At 37.9% G+C, this 20613-nt stretch overlaps 1 protein-coding gene and 1 non-coding gene across 5 annotated transcripts in view; both read right to left on the reverse strand.

The window, feature by feature from the left end:
• Positions 1-2290: 2290 nt before the first annotated feature.
• LOC133546984 (gastrula zinc finger protein XlCGF57.1-like) overlaps positions 2291-20613 on the reverse strand; it is a 29491-nt gene continuing 11168 nt past the window's right edge. Inside the window, exons 1-2 of one of the 4 annotated variants that reach the window (XM_061892829.1) lie at positions 9506-10004; positions 2291-4086 (exon numbers count right to left, since the gene is read on the reverse strand). In XM_061892829.1, coding sequence (XP_061748813.1) covers positions 2930-4086; positions 9506-9692 — 1344 coding nt within the window. In that variant the 5' untranslated portion in view covers positions 9693-10004 and the 3' untranslated portion in view covers positions 2291-2929. Of the gene's footprint in view, positions 4087-7293; positions 8355-9505; positions 10005-17330; positions 19358-20613 lie in introns of those variants that run through there. The other 3 variants (XM_061892831.1, XM_061892830.1, XM_061892828.1) reach the window with 3 other exon arrangements.
• trnak-uuu (transfer RNA lysine (anticodon UUU)) lies at positions 13738-13811 on the reverse strand. The gene has a single exon. It is a non-coding gene; the product is annotated as a tRNA-Lys (tRNA).

Below are 20613 nucleotides of genomic sequence, written 5' to 3' on the forward strand. Positions count from 1 at the left end.
GAAACACAATAAACAGTTTATTTTAAGAATGTATGCAAAGTAAATCTCTGTGGGATGATGTACAATATTGGCTTTTGCCAAAACGACAAACTTTGATTGATATTGATATTGTTTTGGCGATGTTAAAAAGAAAAACAACCATAAAAATGTTTAAAACACAATAATAGGAGTTTTTTTTTTATCCACAAATGTAAGTTTGTAAAAACAAAACCATCCTTCCACAAACAATTCAGCCATTTTCTCTCACTTTTATATTGCATAAAGGTCTGGGGACATACATATAAAATAATCACAACACAATCATCATAATACAGAGTAATAACGGTAATGAATAAAAATGATTATAGAGACCCAACAGATGATTCAGAAAGTCACACATTTTAAAATTGTATATAAGACAACTGTTCAAATGATGTATAAAGTAAATAATAATATGCTTCCTGAAGTGGTCCAGAAGTTGTTTCAGATGTGAACCAGAACATATGTATATCATATAAAGGTGATAATCTATGGGGTTATTAACAATTACAAATACAAATATGTAATACTTTCATATTTCATATGAATAAGTCTAAGATTGTATGATGAATATACAAATATATAATATATATATATATATATATATATATATAATATATATATACATATATATATATATATACATACTATATATATATATATATATATATATATATATATATATATATCCATCCATCCATCCATTTTCTACCGCTTATTCCCTTTTGAGGTCGCGGGGGGTGCTGGCGCCTATATCAGCTACAATCGTGCGGAAGGCGGGGTACACCCTGGACAAGTCGCCACCTCATCACAGGGCCGACACAGATAGACAACATTCACACTCACATTCACACACTAGGGACCATTTAGTGTTGCCAATCAACCTATCCCCAGGTGCATGTCTTTGGAAGTGGGAGGAAGCCGGAGTAACCGGAGGGAACCCACGCATTCACCAGGGAGAACATGCAAACTCCACACAGTTATATCGTGATACATTTTTTAGTCGTATCGCCCAGCCTTACATACTTGACATATTACGGTTGTCTCGATATATGGAGTATATTACATATATCGCCCAACACCCTAAGAAAAATATTCAACAAGGAAACAACATTAAATTGAGCTACAGCTGTATGAATAACATGCAACAAATCATTTCAAACCACAACAAAGCAACTGCAAAAGGACTGCCTACCCCCAGACTAAACGACTCTGAAACCAATAATGAATGTAACTGTCGCAAGAAACCTGATTGCCCTCTCAACGGAAGGTGCTTACAGACATCAGTCGTTTACCAAGCAAAGGTAACACGCAAGGACATTAACACATCCGACACGTACGTAGGATTAACCGAAGGAGCGTTTAAAACAAGATGGAATAATCACAACGCCTCCTTTAGAAACCAGACTTTGCGGAATTCTACAGAACTCAGCAAACACATTTGGAACCTCAAAGACAATAATGTTGAATATTCAACAACATGGCAAATTCTTGCATCCAGCACACCTTACAACAGTGGTAATAAAAGATGCAACCTATGCTTAAAAGAGAAACTGTTTATTATATATCATCCAGATCTATCATTCCTCAACAAGCGCAGTGAAATCATTTCAACATGCCGCCATAGACGGAAACACATCCTAGGTAACACATGAGCCAATCACCACACCCTACGCCTGCCTGTACCCACCCACTCTGTGCTCTATATAAACCATTGTATGTGAATGCTTCCATTAAAATCTCCTGATGATTGAGGGAACCCCTCATGAAACAGTTCTGTAGAGATGAAGTAGTCTTGTGATTTTTTCCCACACCTACATATATATATATATATATATATATATATATATATTTTTAATTCTTTACCATTTCTTCTTTATTGTATTTTCTCCGGAACAAAAAATAAAACTCATAATTTGAAAGTTTCCATTCTTCCAAACGCCAAGGAGTTAATTTAAGGAAAAAATTTAAAATAATTTTTAAGATGTTGTTTTGCAATTGAAGACAACACTTGTTCGTTCGGTGATAGGGAAACAAATTAAACGTTTTTTTTTCATGAATGTATGCAAAATAAAGCTCTGTGAGATGATGTACAATATTGGCTTTTGCCTGACATTCCAAACTTTGATTGATATTGTTTTGGGGATGTTAAAAAAGAAAGAAAGAAAAAAAAAGGTAAAGTATGTTTAAAACACAATAGTGGGGATTTTTTTTTTAACCCACAAATGTATGTTAGTAAAAACAAAACATCCTTCCACAAACAACTCAGCCATTTTCTCTCACTTTTTATTGCATAAACGTACAAGTACATACATATTAAGTTAAAGTATAAAAAAATCACAACACAATCATCATAATACAAAAGAGAGTAGTAAAGATGATTAATAAAATGGATTACAGAGACCCAACAAATGATTCATAAAGTCACACATTTTAAAATTGTATAAAAGACAACTGTTTGAATGATGTATAAAGTAAATAATAATATGCTTCCTGAAGTGGTCCAGAAGATGTTTCAGATGTGAACCAGTAAATATGTATATCATATAAAGGTGATAATCTATGGGGTTATTAACAATTACAAATACAAATATGTCACACTTCAATATTTCAAACTATCCAATCTATAAATGTAGAAGCATATTAACCAGATTGTTAGACAAACAACAATGTCACACATGTTATATGTGCTGATGTTGTTAGAAAGTCAAAATGAAAGTCTGGACAGTTTATTTCAAATCCTGCAGTTTCATTTGCTGCTGCTGTTCTCACCAGCACACTTGTGTTTCTTACACTGCTACTTAGAAGACAATCTTTCACCACACACACTGCAACTCAACACTTTCTCTCCTGGGTGTCTTCTCGTGTGTCTTACAAGCTTTGAACGTTCACCAAAGCTTCTGTTGCAGATTCAACAGGAATGTGATTTTTCACCAGTGTGTGTTCTCGTGTGTACTTTCACATATGTACATGTTGTAAAACCTTTACCACAGATTGAACAGGAAAAAGGTTTTTCACCAGTGTGTGTTCTCATGTGTCTTTTCAAATTCTGACTTTCTGTAAAACCTTTACCACAGATTGAACAAGAAAAAGGTTTTTCACCAGTGTGTGTTCTCATGTGTCCTTTCACATCTGTACTTCTTGTAAAACCTTTACCACAGGTCGAACAGGAAAAAGGTTTTTCTCCAGTGTGTGTTCTCTTGTGTCTTTTCAAATTATTACTTTGTGCAAAACCTTTACCACAGATTGAACAAGAAAAGGTTTTTTCACCAGTGTGTGTTCTCATGTGTACTTTCAAATTTTGACGATGTGTAAAACCTTTACCACAGATTGAACAAGAAAAAGGTTTTTCTCCAGTGTGTGTTCTCATGTGTCTTTTCAAATGGTGACTTTGTGCAAAACCTTTACTACAGAGTGAACAAGAAAAAGGTTTTTCTCCAGTGTGTGTTCTCATGTGTCTTTTCAGACTACGACGGTATTTAAAAGTTTTGTGAGAGTGAGAAGATGTGAAGTGAGTGTTGTCAGTGTGACATGTCTTATCATCTTTAGAGTCTTCATCATCAGTGTCAGGAGAGTGTGACGTTGTGTCCTCACTATCTGATAGTGGAGCTAAGAGCTTGTCTGCTTGTGATCCTCCACAGTGGTCTCCATCAGCTTCTGTTGTCATGTGTTGTGTTGAGCTGCTGCTTGGAGGCTCCCCCCCTCCCCTCTCCTCACTTTCACCTTTCACCTCATCATCTTCACTCTTCACAGTCACTGGGAACTCCTCCAACCATTTAGGCTGACTGATGCCGTGTTCCTCCTCTTCCTCTTTAATGTGCGGCGCCTCTTGGTCCTCCTCTTCCTCTTTGAAGTAAGGGGTCAGTGGGTACTCCTCTTCCTGTTTAATGTGAGGGGTCAGTGGGTCCTCCTCTTTATTTTTGATGTGTAAGTTAAGTGGGTCCTCTGCTTGCCCTTTAATGTGAAGGGTCAGTTTAACACTGTGGGTCTGTGGCGTCTCAACTTCCTCTTTAATGTGGGGGGACTGTGGTTCCTCTTCCTGCTCACGAAAAAGATGTTCTTCGACATCTACGGGACGGGAGAAAACAAACATTCTTGATAAAAGTCCAGCTTTGCTCAGTCACATGAGACATTGTCCTGCACCAACATATGATCTCACAATCTCATCAGTTTCCCCTCACAGCAGTCAGGGTACTTCCAGCTGACACATAAAGAAGACCTTCAGGGGAATGCCTTTCCAGGCCAACGTCCAATCCTCCTTATTCATATAAAAACATCTTAAAAGTAATTCCTGCAATCCTTAATGGTAGACGCCATACATGAAAGTGTGCTGTTCTCTCTCTGAATAAGTCATACACACACAGGAAATAATGTACCACATGGCAGCCTCCACGCAGTAGTCCTAGTGATGAGCTCCCCCTGCTGGTGGACAATAATGACTATCATTTTCACATTCATCTTTAGAGATATGTCTGCTCTAAAAATAGCATGAGCATAGTCAACATCCATCCATCCATTTTCTACCGCTTGTACTGTTCGAGGTCAAGCATGTTGGCCAAAAAAGATGACATCTGTTTTGCTTTCATTTAGATAATGTCACCACAGTTAAACTGGGAAGAAGTAATCAGATTACTGACTACTCCTTCAAAAGATAACTTGTTTACCTTATTAATAACAGTAATATTGAATTAATTTAGTGTGTTTCTAGACACTCAAATTGCGTTGCAGTGAGAACTGAGAAGACATCATTCATGCAGTCCACCCACTCAATGTGGTAAGCTACATTTAATTATTATAATAATATTAAGTAGATGAAGAAATTCCTGAAAGAATTGTGTGTGAATGCTCCAATGCTGAAGCTGAACTGAAAAGTTGACAGAATGTAGTATGAATGTAAGAATAGTTTAAATGTTGAAGAGTTTGAATCTCGGGAAAACTGGGATTTTTTAAAGTTCTCAAACCAACATGCTTTTTTTGTCCTGACTCAGAGGAATGTTTTGACAGTGGACCGGTTGAAATGGGTTGAACAATGTGAAAGGAGTCATTGCACTAAAGAAGGTTGGAAATAAGGTTAGAAAAAACTGGGAATTCCTGGAAATTTGTCGAATGTGGAAAACTAGTTGTTTGTATTTCCAGGATGAATTGAATGTGTTGAAGGTAGAATGGTTTGAAACATGTGGGAATTGTGGAAATTTGAAAAATGGATAGTTATTTTTAAATGGGGAAAATGTCCCTAAAAACTGGGAATTCCAGACAATTTCTTTGAATAAGTGTTGAAAGGGAGCACACAATTCCTGAACACACTGAATATTTTGAAGTTGGAACGGTTTGAATCAGATGAAAAATGTGGGAGTTGTGGAACTTTCATTTTATTCCTTTCAATAGGAATTTCATAGAAATTTTGGAGAATTTCGGGGAAAGCAGGAATTTTTTCAAAAATGCTAAAAAATGTGAATGTTCTGAATGAGTTGAAATGGTTGGTGTTAGAATTTTTCAGATCGGTTGAGAAATGTTGAAGTCGTAACATTTTTGATTGAGAAATGGTTTTATGGAATTCCTTGAATTTCGGGAAAACCGGGATTTTTCCAATTTAAAAAACACATTTGTTTTCTGTCCTGATTAAGAGAAATGATTTGGCGGTGGAACGGTTGAAGTGGGTTGAAAAATGTTATATTTTCAATTTCCAGAATTAGTGGAATATGTTGCAGGTGGAATTGTTTGAATTGGTTGAAAAATGTGGAAATGGTGGCACTTTGAAAAATGGCTAATTCATTTTGAATGGGGAAAAATGTCACGCAAAACGTGGAATTCTGGCAATTTTTGGAATTTGTCAAGGAAACCCTGTGATTACCGAATAGGCTGAACAGTTTGAAGTTGGAACGGTGTGAATCGGATGAAAAATGTTTAGTTGGGGAACTTTGAAAAATGTACCATTATTTTCAATGACAATTTCATGAAAATTTTGGAAATTTGGGAAAAGCAGAATTCTTTTAGAAAATGCTAAAATATGTTAATGTTCTGAATGAGTTGGAATTTTTCAAATCGGTCAGTAGTAACTTTTTTTTGTTGAGAAATAGTATGATAGAATTCCTGGAATTTTGGGAAAACCAGGAATTTTTCCAGAGAAAAAAACAACTTTGTTTTTTGTCCTCTTTAAGAGGAATGATTTGCTGGTGGAACGGTTGAAGTGGGTCGAAAAATGTGGTCGACACAAAAAAGGGTGAAGAAAGGGATTGAAAAAAATGAGAATTTTGGGTATTCTTCAAAATTTTTTGAACTTGGAAAAATGATAGTTTGAATGTCCAGGTTTAGTGAAACATGTAGAAGATGGAATGATTTGAATCACTTGAAAAAAGTGGAAATGGTGGAAGTTTGAAAAACAGCCAAATTATTTTGAATGGGAAAAATGACTAAGCACTTACTTATTCATGTTTCAAGCTATGTTTAGACATGTTCTACAGTCCTTCAGTGATAATAATACCTGTAGGAAATGTAATGTATTTGCTGCAATGGAGGATGGTTGAAGGTGTGATGGAAGAAGACACAGTTTGCTGTCGTGACAACTAATTCCTCTGCTCGGCCAACTGAACATCAAAAATACAAATCAGCGGTTAAAAATCTGGACGTTTGGGGTCTTTGTGAGTGGAAAAAATGTAATTTCACAATTTCGCGACACAAAAAGACCTGGCAATAATGTCCCATACTAAATCGGGGTTTTAAGATTTGATGGGCATGAAGGCCTAGTAGTACAAAGTTTAGTTTCTACACAGTTTGGTGAATATATGTATGTAAGTAAAAATGCCTGCGATGAGGTGGCGACTTGTCCAGGGTGTACACCACCTCTGTTGTGATCCGATTCCTGGATCACATCTTTTGTCTATATTTGAGTCTTTTGTGTTTCTTGTTTATGGTTTGATTCTTCCGATTCTTAGTTAGTGCACTTCCTAGTTTGTATTGGTCACCATAGCGACTTCATTTGTTCCAACTGCACTGGCGCCCGGCGCACACCTGTCTTTGATGACCATTTCTGTATTTATACCTGCCTTTGTTGGGTCTGAGTTCTTCACTTGCTTTATGCAACACTCACGTTTGGTTAAGTTTGTCCTGTTCTGGCTTGCTACGTTCCTCCTTAGCTTCTGTGCGCTCGACACACGCTTCTGTGGACTTTTTACTCAGTGTTAGCGTTTAGCCTAGCTCCCGGTGAGTTGCACGCGCTTTCTTTTGCCTTTGTATCAGTGTTCTTTTATTAATTTATATATTAAATCCAGCTCCTACCTGCTAACTTGCTTGTCTGGTCCCGTGCATCTTGAGTTGACATCCCCACGCATCACAATGTGTTCCGAACGTGACAACCTCCTGCCTGATTGCAGCTGAGATAGGCTCCAGCGACCCCCGGGTGGAAAATAGATGGATGGATGGAAGAACAATTCATCTGTTGACTGTTGTCTTATGTCACTTTTGTTAAACTAAAATATTATTTGTTAAACCTTTGTACAAATTTAAAACGATCGCAATGCTAATTTTTGTTAGCCTATCAATGTGGTCGTCCATTGTATGTTAGCATTAAGCTAGTGGCGCAAAAGCCAGCTTTTTTCCTTTATGGTTGTATTGTCTTTTGTTTTTTTTAGGTTTATACCAAACCGTATTGTTGATTGAACAAGATTGTTACATGTATGTGCAAGTGTTTTGCAGGCTCCTCAAACACACGGCGGAGAGAGCGTGGCGTCACTCCGGTGGGTGTACGGATGTGTCCAAGGTACGTAGACACAGAAAACTCCCCCACAATGGTAATAAACTTCCTCGTCCTCTACACGTCACAACGACTATTACTGTGAAACATGCAACCGTCTCGTCCTTGAGGCGCCCATTTGAAATAGCGACTAAACTACGAAGTTAAAGTTGGAAAATCCATAATCCACAACACATCTCATCTGCTTGTGTTGTTGTGAACGACATCATCCATGTAGGATTAATGTACAAACAGCACAGCAGTCGCAACTTGAGTCTCTCCCTCCTTTTTTTTTTAACCAGCCTCAAATGGCCTCCACACTTCAAGCTGAGAACAGCAGCACACTTCCCCCTTCACAATAATATTTCTGACTGCGCTAACAAAGGTTTCAAAAAAGCACCTCACACAAGCATGATGAACTTATCCATGCATTGACCCAAAGTACGGGTCAAATTTGTCCAACGATGTATTTCACCAATAAATGTGAGAGATTCTGCATTTAATTAATAAACATTGTATACATTTTTATTTGACAAAAAAGCACACACTTAAATGGTAGTAAAAAATTAAGTGTAAAAGGTAAAAAATGGAACTAAAAACAATTAAAACATAAAACAAAATTGTACTGTATTTTTTTATTGCCATTGTTACTTAAATTTATGTGAACTATTTTTTTTACTTGTGGTTGATTTGTTACTAACTCATATCCGTTTTTTAAACTATATTTAAAGTTGAGTTTTGGTAATGAAAACAAATACTGGTGTTTTCAAATGAATGAATAATTGTGTAATTGTGATTACAATATCAATCAAAATAATGGCGATTGTTATTTTTCCCACAATGGTCCAGCCCTAACTGTACCCTTTTTAAACAAAGGGTGTACAATACAATCTATTCTCCATATTTCATTAACTCAAATTTATCTTTCATGCATCTCAAGAATATAAATATCATTCCATGATGTGTCTTTTTCCATCCATCATCCATTTTCTACCTCTTGTCCCTTTTGGGATCACGGGGGGCGGAAGGTGGGCTACACCCTGGAAAATTCCATAAAAACTTGAAACAATGTTTTAAATGTTATCCTAATTAAAAAATATACCCTCCAGTTTGTGGCTATTATAATGAATATTTCTAGAGGATATGCATTTTTACAGCATGTTTTAAAGGGATAGCATTTAAGAAAAAGACTTCTGGGTATATTATATTGATCAACTCATTCTTATTTAGGGGGCTTAGTGAGCGGAATAGAGGTGATCCCATTGACTCCATTGTTAGAATTAGGATAGTTAAGATTTTGCTAACGTTTGTTTCCAACTTAGAATGCATACAAAATAAAAACATATTATTGTCTTACATAAGGATTGTGAAAGACAGGCAAAATAAATAAAAAAAATCAGATCCCCATTGATAATTTTTCTACATCCTGTGAACGGGCTGATGCTGTGGTGAACGTGAGAAAATAAATACATGTCAGGAAAATGCAAATGTCAGCAAAAATGGCTGGAAAAAGTTTTAAAACCTGGTTAAAGATTGTTGGCGGTAAACCCAGAGAGGCATGTGCATGTTGTAAAACGATGTTAGAATTAGCTTTATTATTTGGGTTAAGGGGGCCCCGTCATGGGGGCCGCCCCCGGCCCAGCTCTGACTTGTTCCACCACTCTTCATTCTGATTATATTATAAAATGTAAATGTCATTTTCTTGTAATTATTCAAATATAGTGTTAGTAAAGATGTGAGAGTAATAAGTAAACAAACCTGTTCTGTGTAACACAACTTGATGTTTCTTGAAAACAGCGTCCAGTAGTTGATTGTTCTCCTCCTTTGTTCTAGAAAGTTCCGCCTCGTGTTCTGCTATCGTTCTTTCTAACACTACAAATATTTCTTCAACGGCAGCAGTTAGTCGCTGATCCACCAACGCTCTCAACATTTGTAATGTAGACATTTTCACACAATCACAACACTTTACTCTCACACTTGATCTCTACTTAGCGATGTGTTGATAACTTCTGTGTCTTCTGTTAGCAGCTAACAAGCTAAGCTAACTAGCGAGCTAAGCTAACTAACAAGCAAAGATAGCACGAGAAGCGGCACAGTGCTTCTAGCGCATCCAGACCACTTTATCCTTAACTAAAGAATCAAAGATGTATTTTATACGACGTAAATATTTCAAACTGGAGAACAAATAATATGACTGACTTATTAGCGTCTTTCTCCTTCGATGTGCTCTTTCTGATGTCTTCCGTTTACCCCGGAAGCTGGGAATGACGTCACAGCCGAGCGGACGAAGAGGTAGCTCTATATAAGATATTGCCTGCTGTCACTGTTACCATGCTTTTCTTTTACGTAATATTTATTTGAATAACAATGTGATATAAAAGAGTGTTTTGTTTCTAAAAGTAAATTCAAAGTATATCAAACAAAGCTTTATTTTGGGGTTCAGTGGCGCCCCCCTGCGACATTCATTGCAATGACAAGAGTAAAAGTGCTAGAAATTGTAGCGATATTACTGCCTGATTTATTTAAATGTACCCTTCCACGTGTTTTTATTGTTGTTCATTTTTATATTGTGATAAAGTCCTTTATTTTCTAAACATGAAAATGTCATACATTCTGAATTCATTACACATCAACTAAAATATTGCAAGCCTTCACACTGGTTTAAATGTAACTTAGATATTGGGTTTCACTATGTAAAGTGCTTTGAGTCACTAGAGAAAAGCGCTATATAAATATAATTCACTTCACTTTTATTATCTCAATATTGCTGATTATGGCATACAGCTTAAGAAAACTCAAAAATCGTATCTCAAAAAAGTTGAATATTTCCTCAGACCAAGTAAAAAAGCTGTATGCCATAATCAGCAATATTAAAATAAAAGGCTTGCAATATTTCAGTTGATGTGCAATGAATCCAGAATGTATAACATTTTCATGTTTTTAGTTGCATTACAGAAAATAAAGGACTTTATCACAATATTCTAATTCTCTGAGACAGTCCTGTATTTTTATATAAAAAAACATGAATAAAACATTCAGATGTCACAGAACGTGATGTCGCAGGAGCTCTGTCATTAAAACAAATCGTAAGTCCAGGAAGTGATGTAGTCTTTGCGCATGCGTGGATTTATCGTGTCATGGATTAATTTTAATTTTTAAAAAGTGTGAAACATTAGTTCTAATACACAAAAGTCTCTTTCTTATGTTAAATCCAAATTCTCACTTTGTGTTCATGATTTCAATTTATTAATTCATTCTTGGAAGATTGTACAAAATAGAAAAAGCCCTTAAATGACTATATTTATTGGAATTATTTAAGTGGTTTTAAATAGGCAGGTGTAAGTTTATTTATTTATATATTTTTTTATTTTAATCTTTTTCAAATGGTCTCATATTTACTTTTATTTGAACGGGTTTTGTTTATTGGAGGATTGGATTTAATGTGATGTTTGAAAATATTGAAAAAACATTGACTCCAATTGTATTGAAAGTACCTTAAAGGCCTACTGAAATGAGATATTCTTATTCAAACAGGGATAGTAGGTCCATTCTATGTGTCATACTTGATCATTTCGCGATATTGCCATATTTTTGCTGAAAGGATTTAGTAGAGAACATCCACAATAAAGTTCGCAACTTTCGGTGCTAACAGAAAAGCCCTGACTCTACCGGAAGTCGCATACGATGACGTCACATGTTGATGGCTCCTCACATCCTCACATTGTTTTTAACGGGAGCCTCCAACAAAAAATGCTATTCGGACCGAGAAAAAGACAATTTCCCCATTAATTTGAGCGGGGATGAAAGATTTGTATTTGAGGATATTGATAGCGACGGACTAGAAAAAATAAAACAAGTTAAAAAAAAAAAAAAGGCGATTGCATTGGGACGGATTCAGATGTTTTTAGACACATTTACTAGGATAATTCTAGGAAATCCCATATCTTTCTATTGTGTTGCTAGTGTTTTAGTGAGTTTAACAGTGCTGAATAGTCGGAGGTGTGTCTCCACGGGTGTCTTGACACCAGTCTCTCAGGGGAGTCGACGGCAGCTTTATGGACGGCACAAGCTCAGCTGATCTCCAATAAGATGCGACTTTTTACCACACTTTTCTCACCGAAACCTGCTGGTTGACATTCGGTCGGGATCCATGTTCGCTTGAAAGCGCTGTGATCCATAGTAAAGTTTCACCTCCGGGAATTTTAAACAAGGAATCACTGTGTGTTTGTGTGGCTAAAGGCTAAAGCTTCCCAACTCCATCTTTCTACTTTGACTTCTCCAATATTAATTGAACAAATTGCAAAAAATTCAGCAACACAGATCTCCAAAATATTGTGTAATTATGCGATTAAAGCAGACAACTTCTAGCTGTGTGTGTGTGTGTGTGTGTGTGTGTGTATGTGTGTGTGTGTGTGTGTGCAGCGCTCATATTTCCTAACTGCCCGTGACGTCACGCGTACACGTCATCATTACGCGAGGTTTTCATGAAAAAACTCCCGGGAAATGTCAAATTGCTCATTAGTAAACTAAAAAGGCCGTATTGGCATGTGTTGCAATGTTAATATTTCATCATTGATATATAAACTATCAGACTGTGTGGTGGGTAGTAGTGGCTTTCAGTAGGCCTTTAATGTGTCTATACATTGTTTATGTATGTTTAATTGTTCAATAAAAAATAACATACATACTCAGATGCAAAACTTCAAAAAATAGTAACAAAAATGAGCAGAAGCATTTCAATCATAAGAAGAAATGTCTATTTTTGAACTAACACAACTATGAAGCAAATGATACAATCCCTTGTATTGTCTCATCTTGACTCCTGCCCAGCAATCTGCTCTAATGCATCTAAACGAGATCTAAATCAAATCCAGCTTACCCAAAACAGAGCTGCCAGACTAGCTCTCCATTGCTCATTTAGGACCGGCATTGAGATCATGCATCATGAATTGTGTTGGATGACAGTTGCTGAAAGACTGGCTTGTAGTTTGATTCTATTTTTAAAAAACAACATTTATAAATAGCATAAACCTTAATTAAGCTTGCTGCCAGGAATCTTAGCATCAGTTGTCACACAACTTTCCGTCATTTTTAATTTGGACAACCGTTGTTACGGCTATTCTGTTGTTCCAAAAAGTTACGAAAAAATAAAAATAAAGATTGCAGAGTTGCCTTGAGGAGGAGGTTTATGACGCACTAAATTCTTCAATAAGATACTTCCAGATTCAAAATGTTGATCATTTATTTTCTCAAACAAAACATTTTCTGCGTGGTTGACTTTCTATATAATGGAAATAACTTATTTAGTGTAAACAAACTATATCACTCCTCACTCCTTCAGCATGACGGACAGACCAAGGCAGCGCCCAGCTGTACTGTCTTCTTAATTATAGGAGGAGGAAGTGGCTCACCAGGAGGAGTGTGAGCAGCTGAACACGATAATAATTCATCTAAACATCCAATAATCAACATCATCATTGGCATTGGATTCCATTGTCAAAACACTTAATAAATAAATATAGATAGGCTCCAAGAACTGTTATTTTGTTTAACGGTGTATCTTTCCTCATGCCAATGTTTGGTATTTAACTGACGCTTTCATCGGGCTGTTTCAAACACAAATGTGTTGTCTTAAGGGTTTGTCTTGGACTGTATAACTTGAAAGTGAGAGTAATAAAGCTGAGCTCAGTGTGAGGTGAAGGTGCATCTAACACACCTACAGCAAAATATTAACTACAACTTTTTCATACAGATACACTGTCTAACTATTTGACTTTAAAGTATTGCGTTTAATCCTTCAGATGATCACATTAACGCTCTCCCAGCTGAACTAAAGTGGATGTGAGGGAGGTTTTTGGTTTCAGTTTTTCAAATGAAATTGAGAAAACGCAATCACTGTTAAAAACTATTCAAATTTAATACAGGTACAAGGACTGCTACCACGGGGCAAAGGGATGTATTTTAAGAAGTGTAAAGAGGTTAACATCAGCCATTTGAACAGGGACTTGAACCCTGGACCCTCAGATTAAAAGTCTGATGCTCTGCCGACTGAGCTACCCAGGACCTTTTCAATGCTGATATGTCCAACATCTGAGATAACATCCATATTGGCAATCTCAGGTGAAGGTGAATCAGTCAGCATGTTCAGTGACAAGCTGGCAATTATCCATCCATCCATTTTCTAACGCTTATTCCCTTTTGGGGTCGCGGGGGGCGCTGGCGCCTATCTCAGCTACAATCGGGCGGATGGCGGGGTACACCCTGGACAAGTCACCACCTCATCGCATGGCCAACACAGATAGACAGACAACATTCACAATCTAGGGCCAATTTAGTGTTGCCAATCAACCTATCCTCAGGTGCATATCTTTGAGGTGGGAGGAAGCCGGAGTGAACCCACGCATTCACGGGGAGGACATGCAAACTCCACACAGAAAGATCCCGAGCCTGGGATTGAACCCAGGACTGCAGGACCTTCGTATTGTGAGGCAGACGCACTAACCCCTCTTCCACCGTGTAGCCCTTGCCAGAAGCATTTTACTTCAATTTTTAGTGGAGGTTAGCTGCAACAGGTAGAGCTGCTGAAGGCCCAGGCTGCAACAAATAGAAGGTCACTAGATTTTAAAGTCCAACATAAGCAGTCAGTAAAGCCCTGTTTTGGTAGTAAGCCTAATGTAAACTGTGTGTTCCTTTGGCCTAAGATGTTTATGATATACAACCTGTACTACAGTAAAATCAGGCTTCACATAGGGCTAGTGGTGCAATGGATAACGTGTCTGACTACGGATCAGAGGATTCGAGTTTACAGATGAGAAGATTCTAGTTTCAACTTCTGTCTATCTTGTTGTTATTTGTCAATTGAACTGAAACAAAAGTCAGTACCATTTCTTAGGGACTGTTTTTTTGCTTTCAAAATAAATATCTACTAACTGGAACATGCATAATTTGTCTTTTTTATTATGAATAGATAACTGGAAGTTGTATCTGTTGGTATACTCGGGACATTTATTTAGAATAAAGTGGGTGAGGAAAAAGGTGAAACAATACAAATCTTACCTGAGCACGCCTTCCTTTTGTTAGAGTAAAACATGTTGGGGCTTGGTCACTAGCATTCAAAGTAGTTGTGACTATTCTGTCTATGAACATGAACAGGGAAGCAAACACATTCTCAGTCTGGATGGTTTGTTACAGCTGTGATGGTATAGTGGTTAGTACTCTGTGTTGTGGCTGCAGCAACCCTGGTTTGACTCCGGTTCATGGCACTTTACCCTTTCAACAAGCTGTACTTTTTTGATGATGATTTTTGATAAAAATAAGTTTCTTGTTCCCTCTGGTAAGTGGTTGAACAAGATGTGAAACCAACCAGGTACTCTGGCGAAATTAAAAATATCTATTTGATGTCATTACAGTATTGTCCTTGATGCATCATTTAATATGACTGATGTGTGCTTTGTGCTGTTACTTTATCACTTGGTAAAATTGCATTATAAGCTCAGTCAATCAATCAATACTTTCTTTCTTTAGTTTATTTCGAATATGAACGTACTTACGGGCTTCACGGTGGAAGAGGGGTTAGTGCGTCTGCCTCACAATACGAAGGTCCTGAGTAGTCGGGGGTTCAATCCCGGGCTCGGGATATTTCTATGTGGAGTTTGCATGTTCTCCCCGTGACTGTGTGGGTTGCCTCCGGGTACTCCGGCTTCCTCCCACCTCCAAAGACATGCACCTGGGGATAGGCCCCTCCCACCTCCTATGACATGCACCTGGGGATAGGCCCCTCCCACTTCCAAAGACATATACCTGGGGATAGGTTGATTGGCAACACTAAATGGTCCCTAGTGTGTGAAGTTGTCTGTCTATCTGTGTTGGCCCTGCCATGAGAAGGCGACTGGCGCCTATCTCAGCTACAATCGGGCGGAAGGCGGGGTACACCCTGGACAAGTCGCCACCTCATCGCAGGGCCAACACAGATAGACAGACAACATTCACACTCACATTCACACACTAGGGACCATTTAGAGTTGCCAATCAACCTATCCCCAGGTGCATGTCTTTGGAGGTGGGAGGAAGCCGGAGTACCCGGAGGGAACCCACGCATTCACGGGGAGAACATGCAAACTCCACACAGAAAGATCCTGAGCCTAGATTTGAACCCAGGACTGCAGGACCTTCGTATTGTGAGGCAGACGCACTAACCCCTCTGCCACCGTGAAGCCTGCTATTGTATTGTGGTCAGTAAAACTTCCAGGAACCAAGACTGCTTTGCAGCATTGGTCACGGACATTTGTATAAATATGATCAATGCATGTAGCTAAAATAATACTATCACTACCTACACCTATTCTCGTGGGAGGGGCAACAATATGGGACAGATTGCTGTCATGGCGTGGTCGCATCTTTATGCGAGGACTGTTCTCCCAGGAATGCAGGACTGACGGCTCCGGACGAAGGCGTGAAGGTTGGATTAGATTTATTTAATATAAATCTCCCAACTACCAAAATACAGACAGTCCGCAGCATACAGCAAACAACAAAAAGGCAAGCGTGCCTAACAAACGTACATCTTAGACTTAGCATAGGCAATGGCATGGAACAAAAACTTACTTGGAAAAGGTGTGACGCAAACAATGAAACTGGCAGAGACAGGCTTAAATAAAAGTTTCTTGATTAGAGCAGGTGCGTACCGGACACATGAGGCAGGTGAACCTAATAGGTAGCCATTGTTAACTAAAACAAACAAGGGTGCACAAATACAGGAACTAATGGAGTCCAAAACTTACAGAACATAACTAAACAACACATGATCTAGACCACAGATCATGACAATTGCAAGCATTTAAAATGGATAGTCAATTATTTGTGTTTGTACGCCCCTGTCCCAGCTAGTCAACATTCATATCACCCAGTAAATAGATTTCTCTATTCCCTGTCAAACATCTCACATAACTCCTTCAGATACAAAAGCATCAGCACTAGGAGGCCTATAGACACAGCATTTCAAATGTGCAAATTGTTAAAATACCAAGCTTCGACAAAACAACAGTTGTTAACTCACAAACATCAAAAGCGATTAACTAAGTGGATAAAATTGTGGCGAAAATAGCAAACTTTAAAGTTCAAGGCGAGCTGGAGGTTAGCGGAAGGGACTGGCTAGCTAGCCACCTGGCTAAAGACACACCAAGCTCGCTGACGGTCGGTGATATGTCTTTTAGACAAACAAATACGCCTTGATCACTTTAAAATCGTCCATAAAGTGTCCATAAAAGTATCCAGCATTGGCACCCTGATTACAATCTGATATATTTGTGACTCAAAATCGGATAAAACGCCAATTTCTGCCCTCGCCAACGGAAAAGCTCTATGAATTTATGCCAAGTAAATCTCTGTAGGATGATGTACAGAATTGGCTTTTGCCTGACATTCCAAACTTTGAATGATATTGATATTGTTTTGGAGGATGTTAAAAAAATAACAACAAAAAAAAAAATTAAAATGTTTTAAAACACAATAATTGAAATTTGTGTTTTATCCACAAATGTATGTTAGTAAAAACAAAATCATCCTTCCACAAACAATTCAGCCATTTCATCTATTTTTTTATATTGCATAAAGGTCTGGGGACATACATATAAAACAATCACAACACAATCATCATATTACAAAAGACAGTAATAAAGATAATTAATACAATGGATTATAAAGACCCAACAAATGATTAATAAAACTTAACATTTCAAAATTGTATAAAAGACAACTGTTCAAATTATGTAAAAAGTAAATAATAATATGCTTCCTGAAGTGGTCCAGAAGATGTTTCAGATGTGAAGCAGTACATATGTATATAATAAATAGGGGCTAATCTATGGGATTATTACAATTAGAAATACAAATATGTAATATTTCCATATTCCAAACTATCTCATCTATAAATGTAGAAGCATATTAAAAAAGATTGTTACACAAACAATAACATGTTATATGTGCTGATGTTGTTAGAAAGTCAAAAGGAAAGTCTGGACAGTTTATTTCAAATCCTGCAGTTTCATTTGCTGCTGCTGTTCTCACCAGCACACTTGTGTTTCTTACACTGGTACTTAGAAGACAATCTTTCACCACACACACTGCAATTCAACACTTTCTCTCCTGGGTGTCTTCTCATGTGTCTTACAAGGTCTGATCGGTCACAAAAGCTTCTGTTGCAGATTGAACAGGAATGTGATTTTTCACCAGTGTGTGTTCTCATGTGTACTTTCACATCTTGACTTTGTGTAAAACATTTACCACAGGTTGAACAGGAAAAAGGTTTTTCACCAGTGTGTATTCTCATGTGTCTTTTCAAACTTTGACTTTGTGTAAAACTTTTACCACAGGTTGAACAAGAAAAAGGTTTTTCACCAGTGTGTGTTCTCATGTGTACTTTCAAATCCTGACTTTGTGTAAAACCTTTACCACATATTGAACAAGAAAAAGTTATTTTACCACTGTGTGTTCTCATGTGTGCTACAAGGGTTGGTTGGTCACCAAAGCTTCTGTTGCAGATTGAACAGGAATGTGATTTTTCACCAGTGTGTGTTCTCTTGTGTGCTTTCAAATTCTGACTTTGTGTAAAACCTTTACCACAGGTTGAACAGGAAAAAGCTTTTTCACCAGTGTGTGTTCTCATGTGTACTTTCAAATCCTGACTTTGTGCAAAACCTTTACCACAGATTGAACAAGAAAAAGGTTTTTCTCCAGTGTGTGTTCTCCAGTGTTTTTTCAAATCCTGACTTTGTGCAAAACTTTTACCACAGATTGAACAAGAAAATGTTTTTTCACCAGTGTGTGTTCTCATGTGTCTTTTCAAATTGTGACTTTGTGTAAAACCTTTACTACAGAGTGAACAAGAAAAAGGTTTTTCTCCAGTGTGTGTTCTCATGTGTCTTTTCAGACGACAATGGTATTTAAAAGTTTTGTGACAGTGAGAAGATGTGAAGTGAATGTTGTCAGTGTGACATGTCTTATCATCTTTAGAGTCTTCATCATCAGAGTCAGGAGAGTGTGACGTTGTGTCCTCACTATCTGATAGTGGAGCTAAGAGCTTGTCTGCTTGTGATCCTCCACAGTGGTCTCCATCAGCTTCTGTTGTCATGTGTTGTGTTGAGCTGCTGCTTGGAGGCTCCCCCCCTCCCCTCTCCTCACTTTCACCTTTCACCTCATCATCTTCACTCTTCACAGGGACACCAGTCACTGGGAACTCCTCCAACCATTTAGGCTGACTGATGCCCTCTTCCTCCTCTTCCTCTTTAATGTGCGGCGCCTCTTGGTCCTCTTCTTCCTCTTTAATGTGAGGGTTCAGTGGGTTCTCTTGCTCCTTAAAGTGAGGAGTCAGTGGGTCCTCCTCTGCATTTTTGATGTGTGAGATCAGTGGGTCCTCCGCTTGCCCTTTAATGTGAAGGGTCAGTTTAACATTATGGGTCTGTGGCGTCTCATGTTCCTCTTTAATGTGGGTGGGATGTGGCTCCCCTCCTCCCTCTTTGATGTGTTGGGAATGTGGTACCTCTTCTTCCTTGTGTATGTGGGGGTACTGTGGTTCCACCTCCTGCTCATGAGGTAGATGTTCTTCATTGAGGTCTGCGGGACAGGAGAAAACAAACATTCTTCAGAAAAGTCCAGCTTTGCTCAGTCACATGAGACATTGTCCTGCACCAACATATGATCTCACAATCTCATCAGTTTCCCCTCACAGCAGTCAGGGTACTTCCAGCTGACACATGAAGAAGACCTTCAGGGGAATGCCTTCCCAGGCCAACGTCCAATCCTCCTTATTCATATAAAATCATCCTAAAAGTCATTCCTGCTATCTTTAATGGTAGACCCCATACGTAAAAGTGTGCTGTTCTCCCTCTGAATAAGTCCTACACACACAGGAAATAATGTACCACATGCCAGCCTCCACGCAGTAGTACTAGTGATGAGCTCCCCCTGCTGGTGGACAATAACTACTGCCATTTTCACATTTATCTTTAGAGACACGTCTGTTCTAAAAATAGCATGAGCATAGTCAACATCCATCCATCCATTGTCTACTGCTTGTCCCATTCGGGGTCACGCATGTTGGCCAAAAAAGATGACATCTGTTTTGCTTTCATTTAGATAATGTCGCCACAGTTAAACTGGGAAGAAGTAATCAGATTACTGACTACTCCTTCAAAAGATAACTTGTTTACCTTATTAATAATAGTAATATTGAATTAATTTAGTGTGTTTGTAGACACTCAAAATGCGTTAGAGTGAGAACTGAGAAGACATCATTCATGCAGTCCACACATTCAATGTGGTAAGCTACATTTAATTATTATAATAATATTAAGTAGATGAAGCAATTCCTGAAAGAATTGTGTTTGAATGCTCCAATGCTGAAGTTGAACTGAAAGGTTGACAGAATGTAGTATGAATGTAAGAATAGTTTGAATGTTGAAGAGTTTGAACTTCGGGAAAACCGGGATTTTTTTAAGTTCTTAAACCAACATGCTTTTTTTGTCCTGACTCAGAGGAATGTTTTGACAGTGGAACGGTTGAAATGGGTTGAACAATGTGAAAGGAGTCATTGCACTAAAGAAGGTTGGAAATAAGGTTAGAAAAAACGGGAATTCCTGTAAAGTTGTTGAATGTGGAAAACTGGTTGTTTGAATTTCCAGGATGAATTGAATGTGTTGAAGGTAGAATGGTTTGAAACATGTGGGAATTGTGGAAATTTCAAACATGGATAATTAATTTTGAATGGGGAAAATGTCCCTAAAAACCGTGAATTCCAGAAAATCCAGGAATTTCTTTGAATAAGTGTTGAAAGGGAGCACACAATTCCTGAACACACTGAATATTTTGAA

The sequence above is a fragment of the Nerophis ophidion genome, unplaced genomic scaffold (assembly GCF_033978795.1).
Source record: "Nerophis ophidion isolate RoL-2023_Sa unplaced genomic scaffold, RoL_Noph_v1.0 HiC_scaffold_56, whole genome shotgun sequence".
NCBI classification, from domain to species: Eukaryota; Metazoa; Chordata; class Actinopteri; order Syngnathiformes; family Syngnathidae; genus Nerophis; species Nerophis ophidion.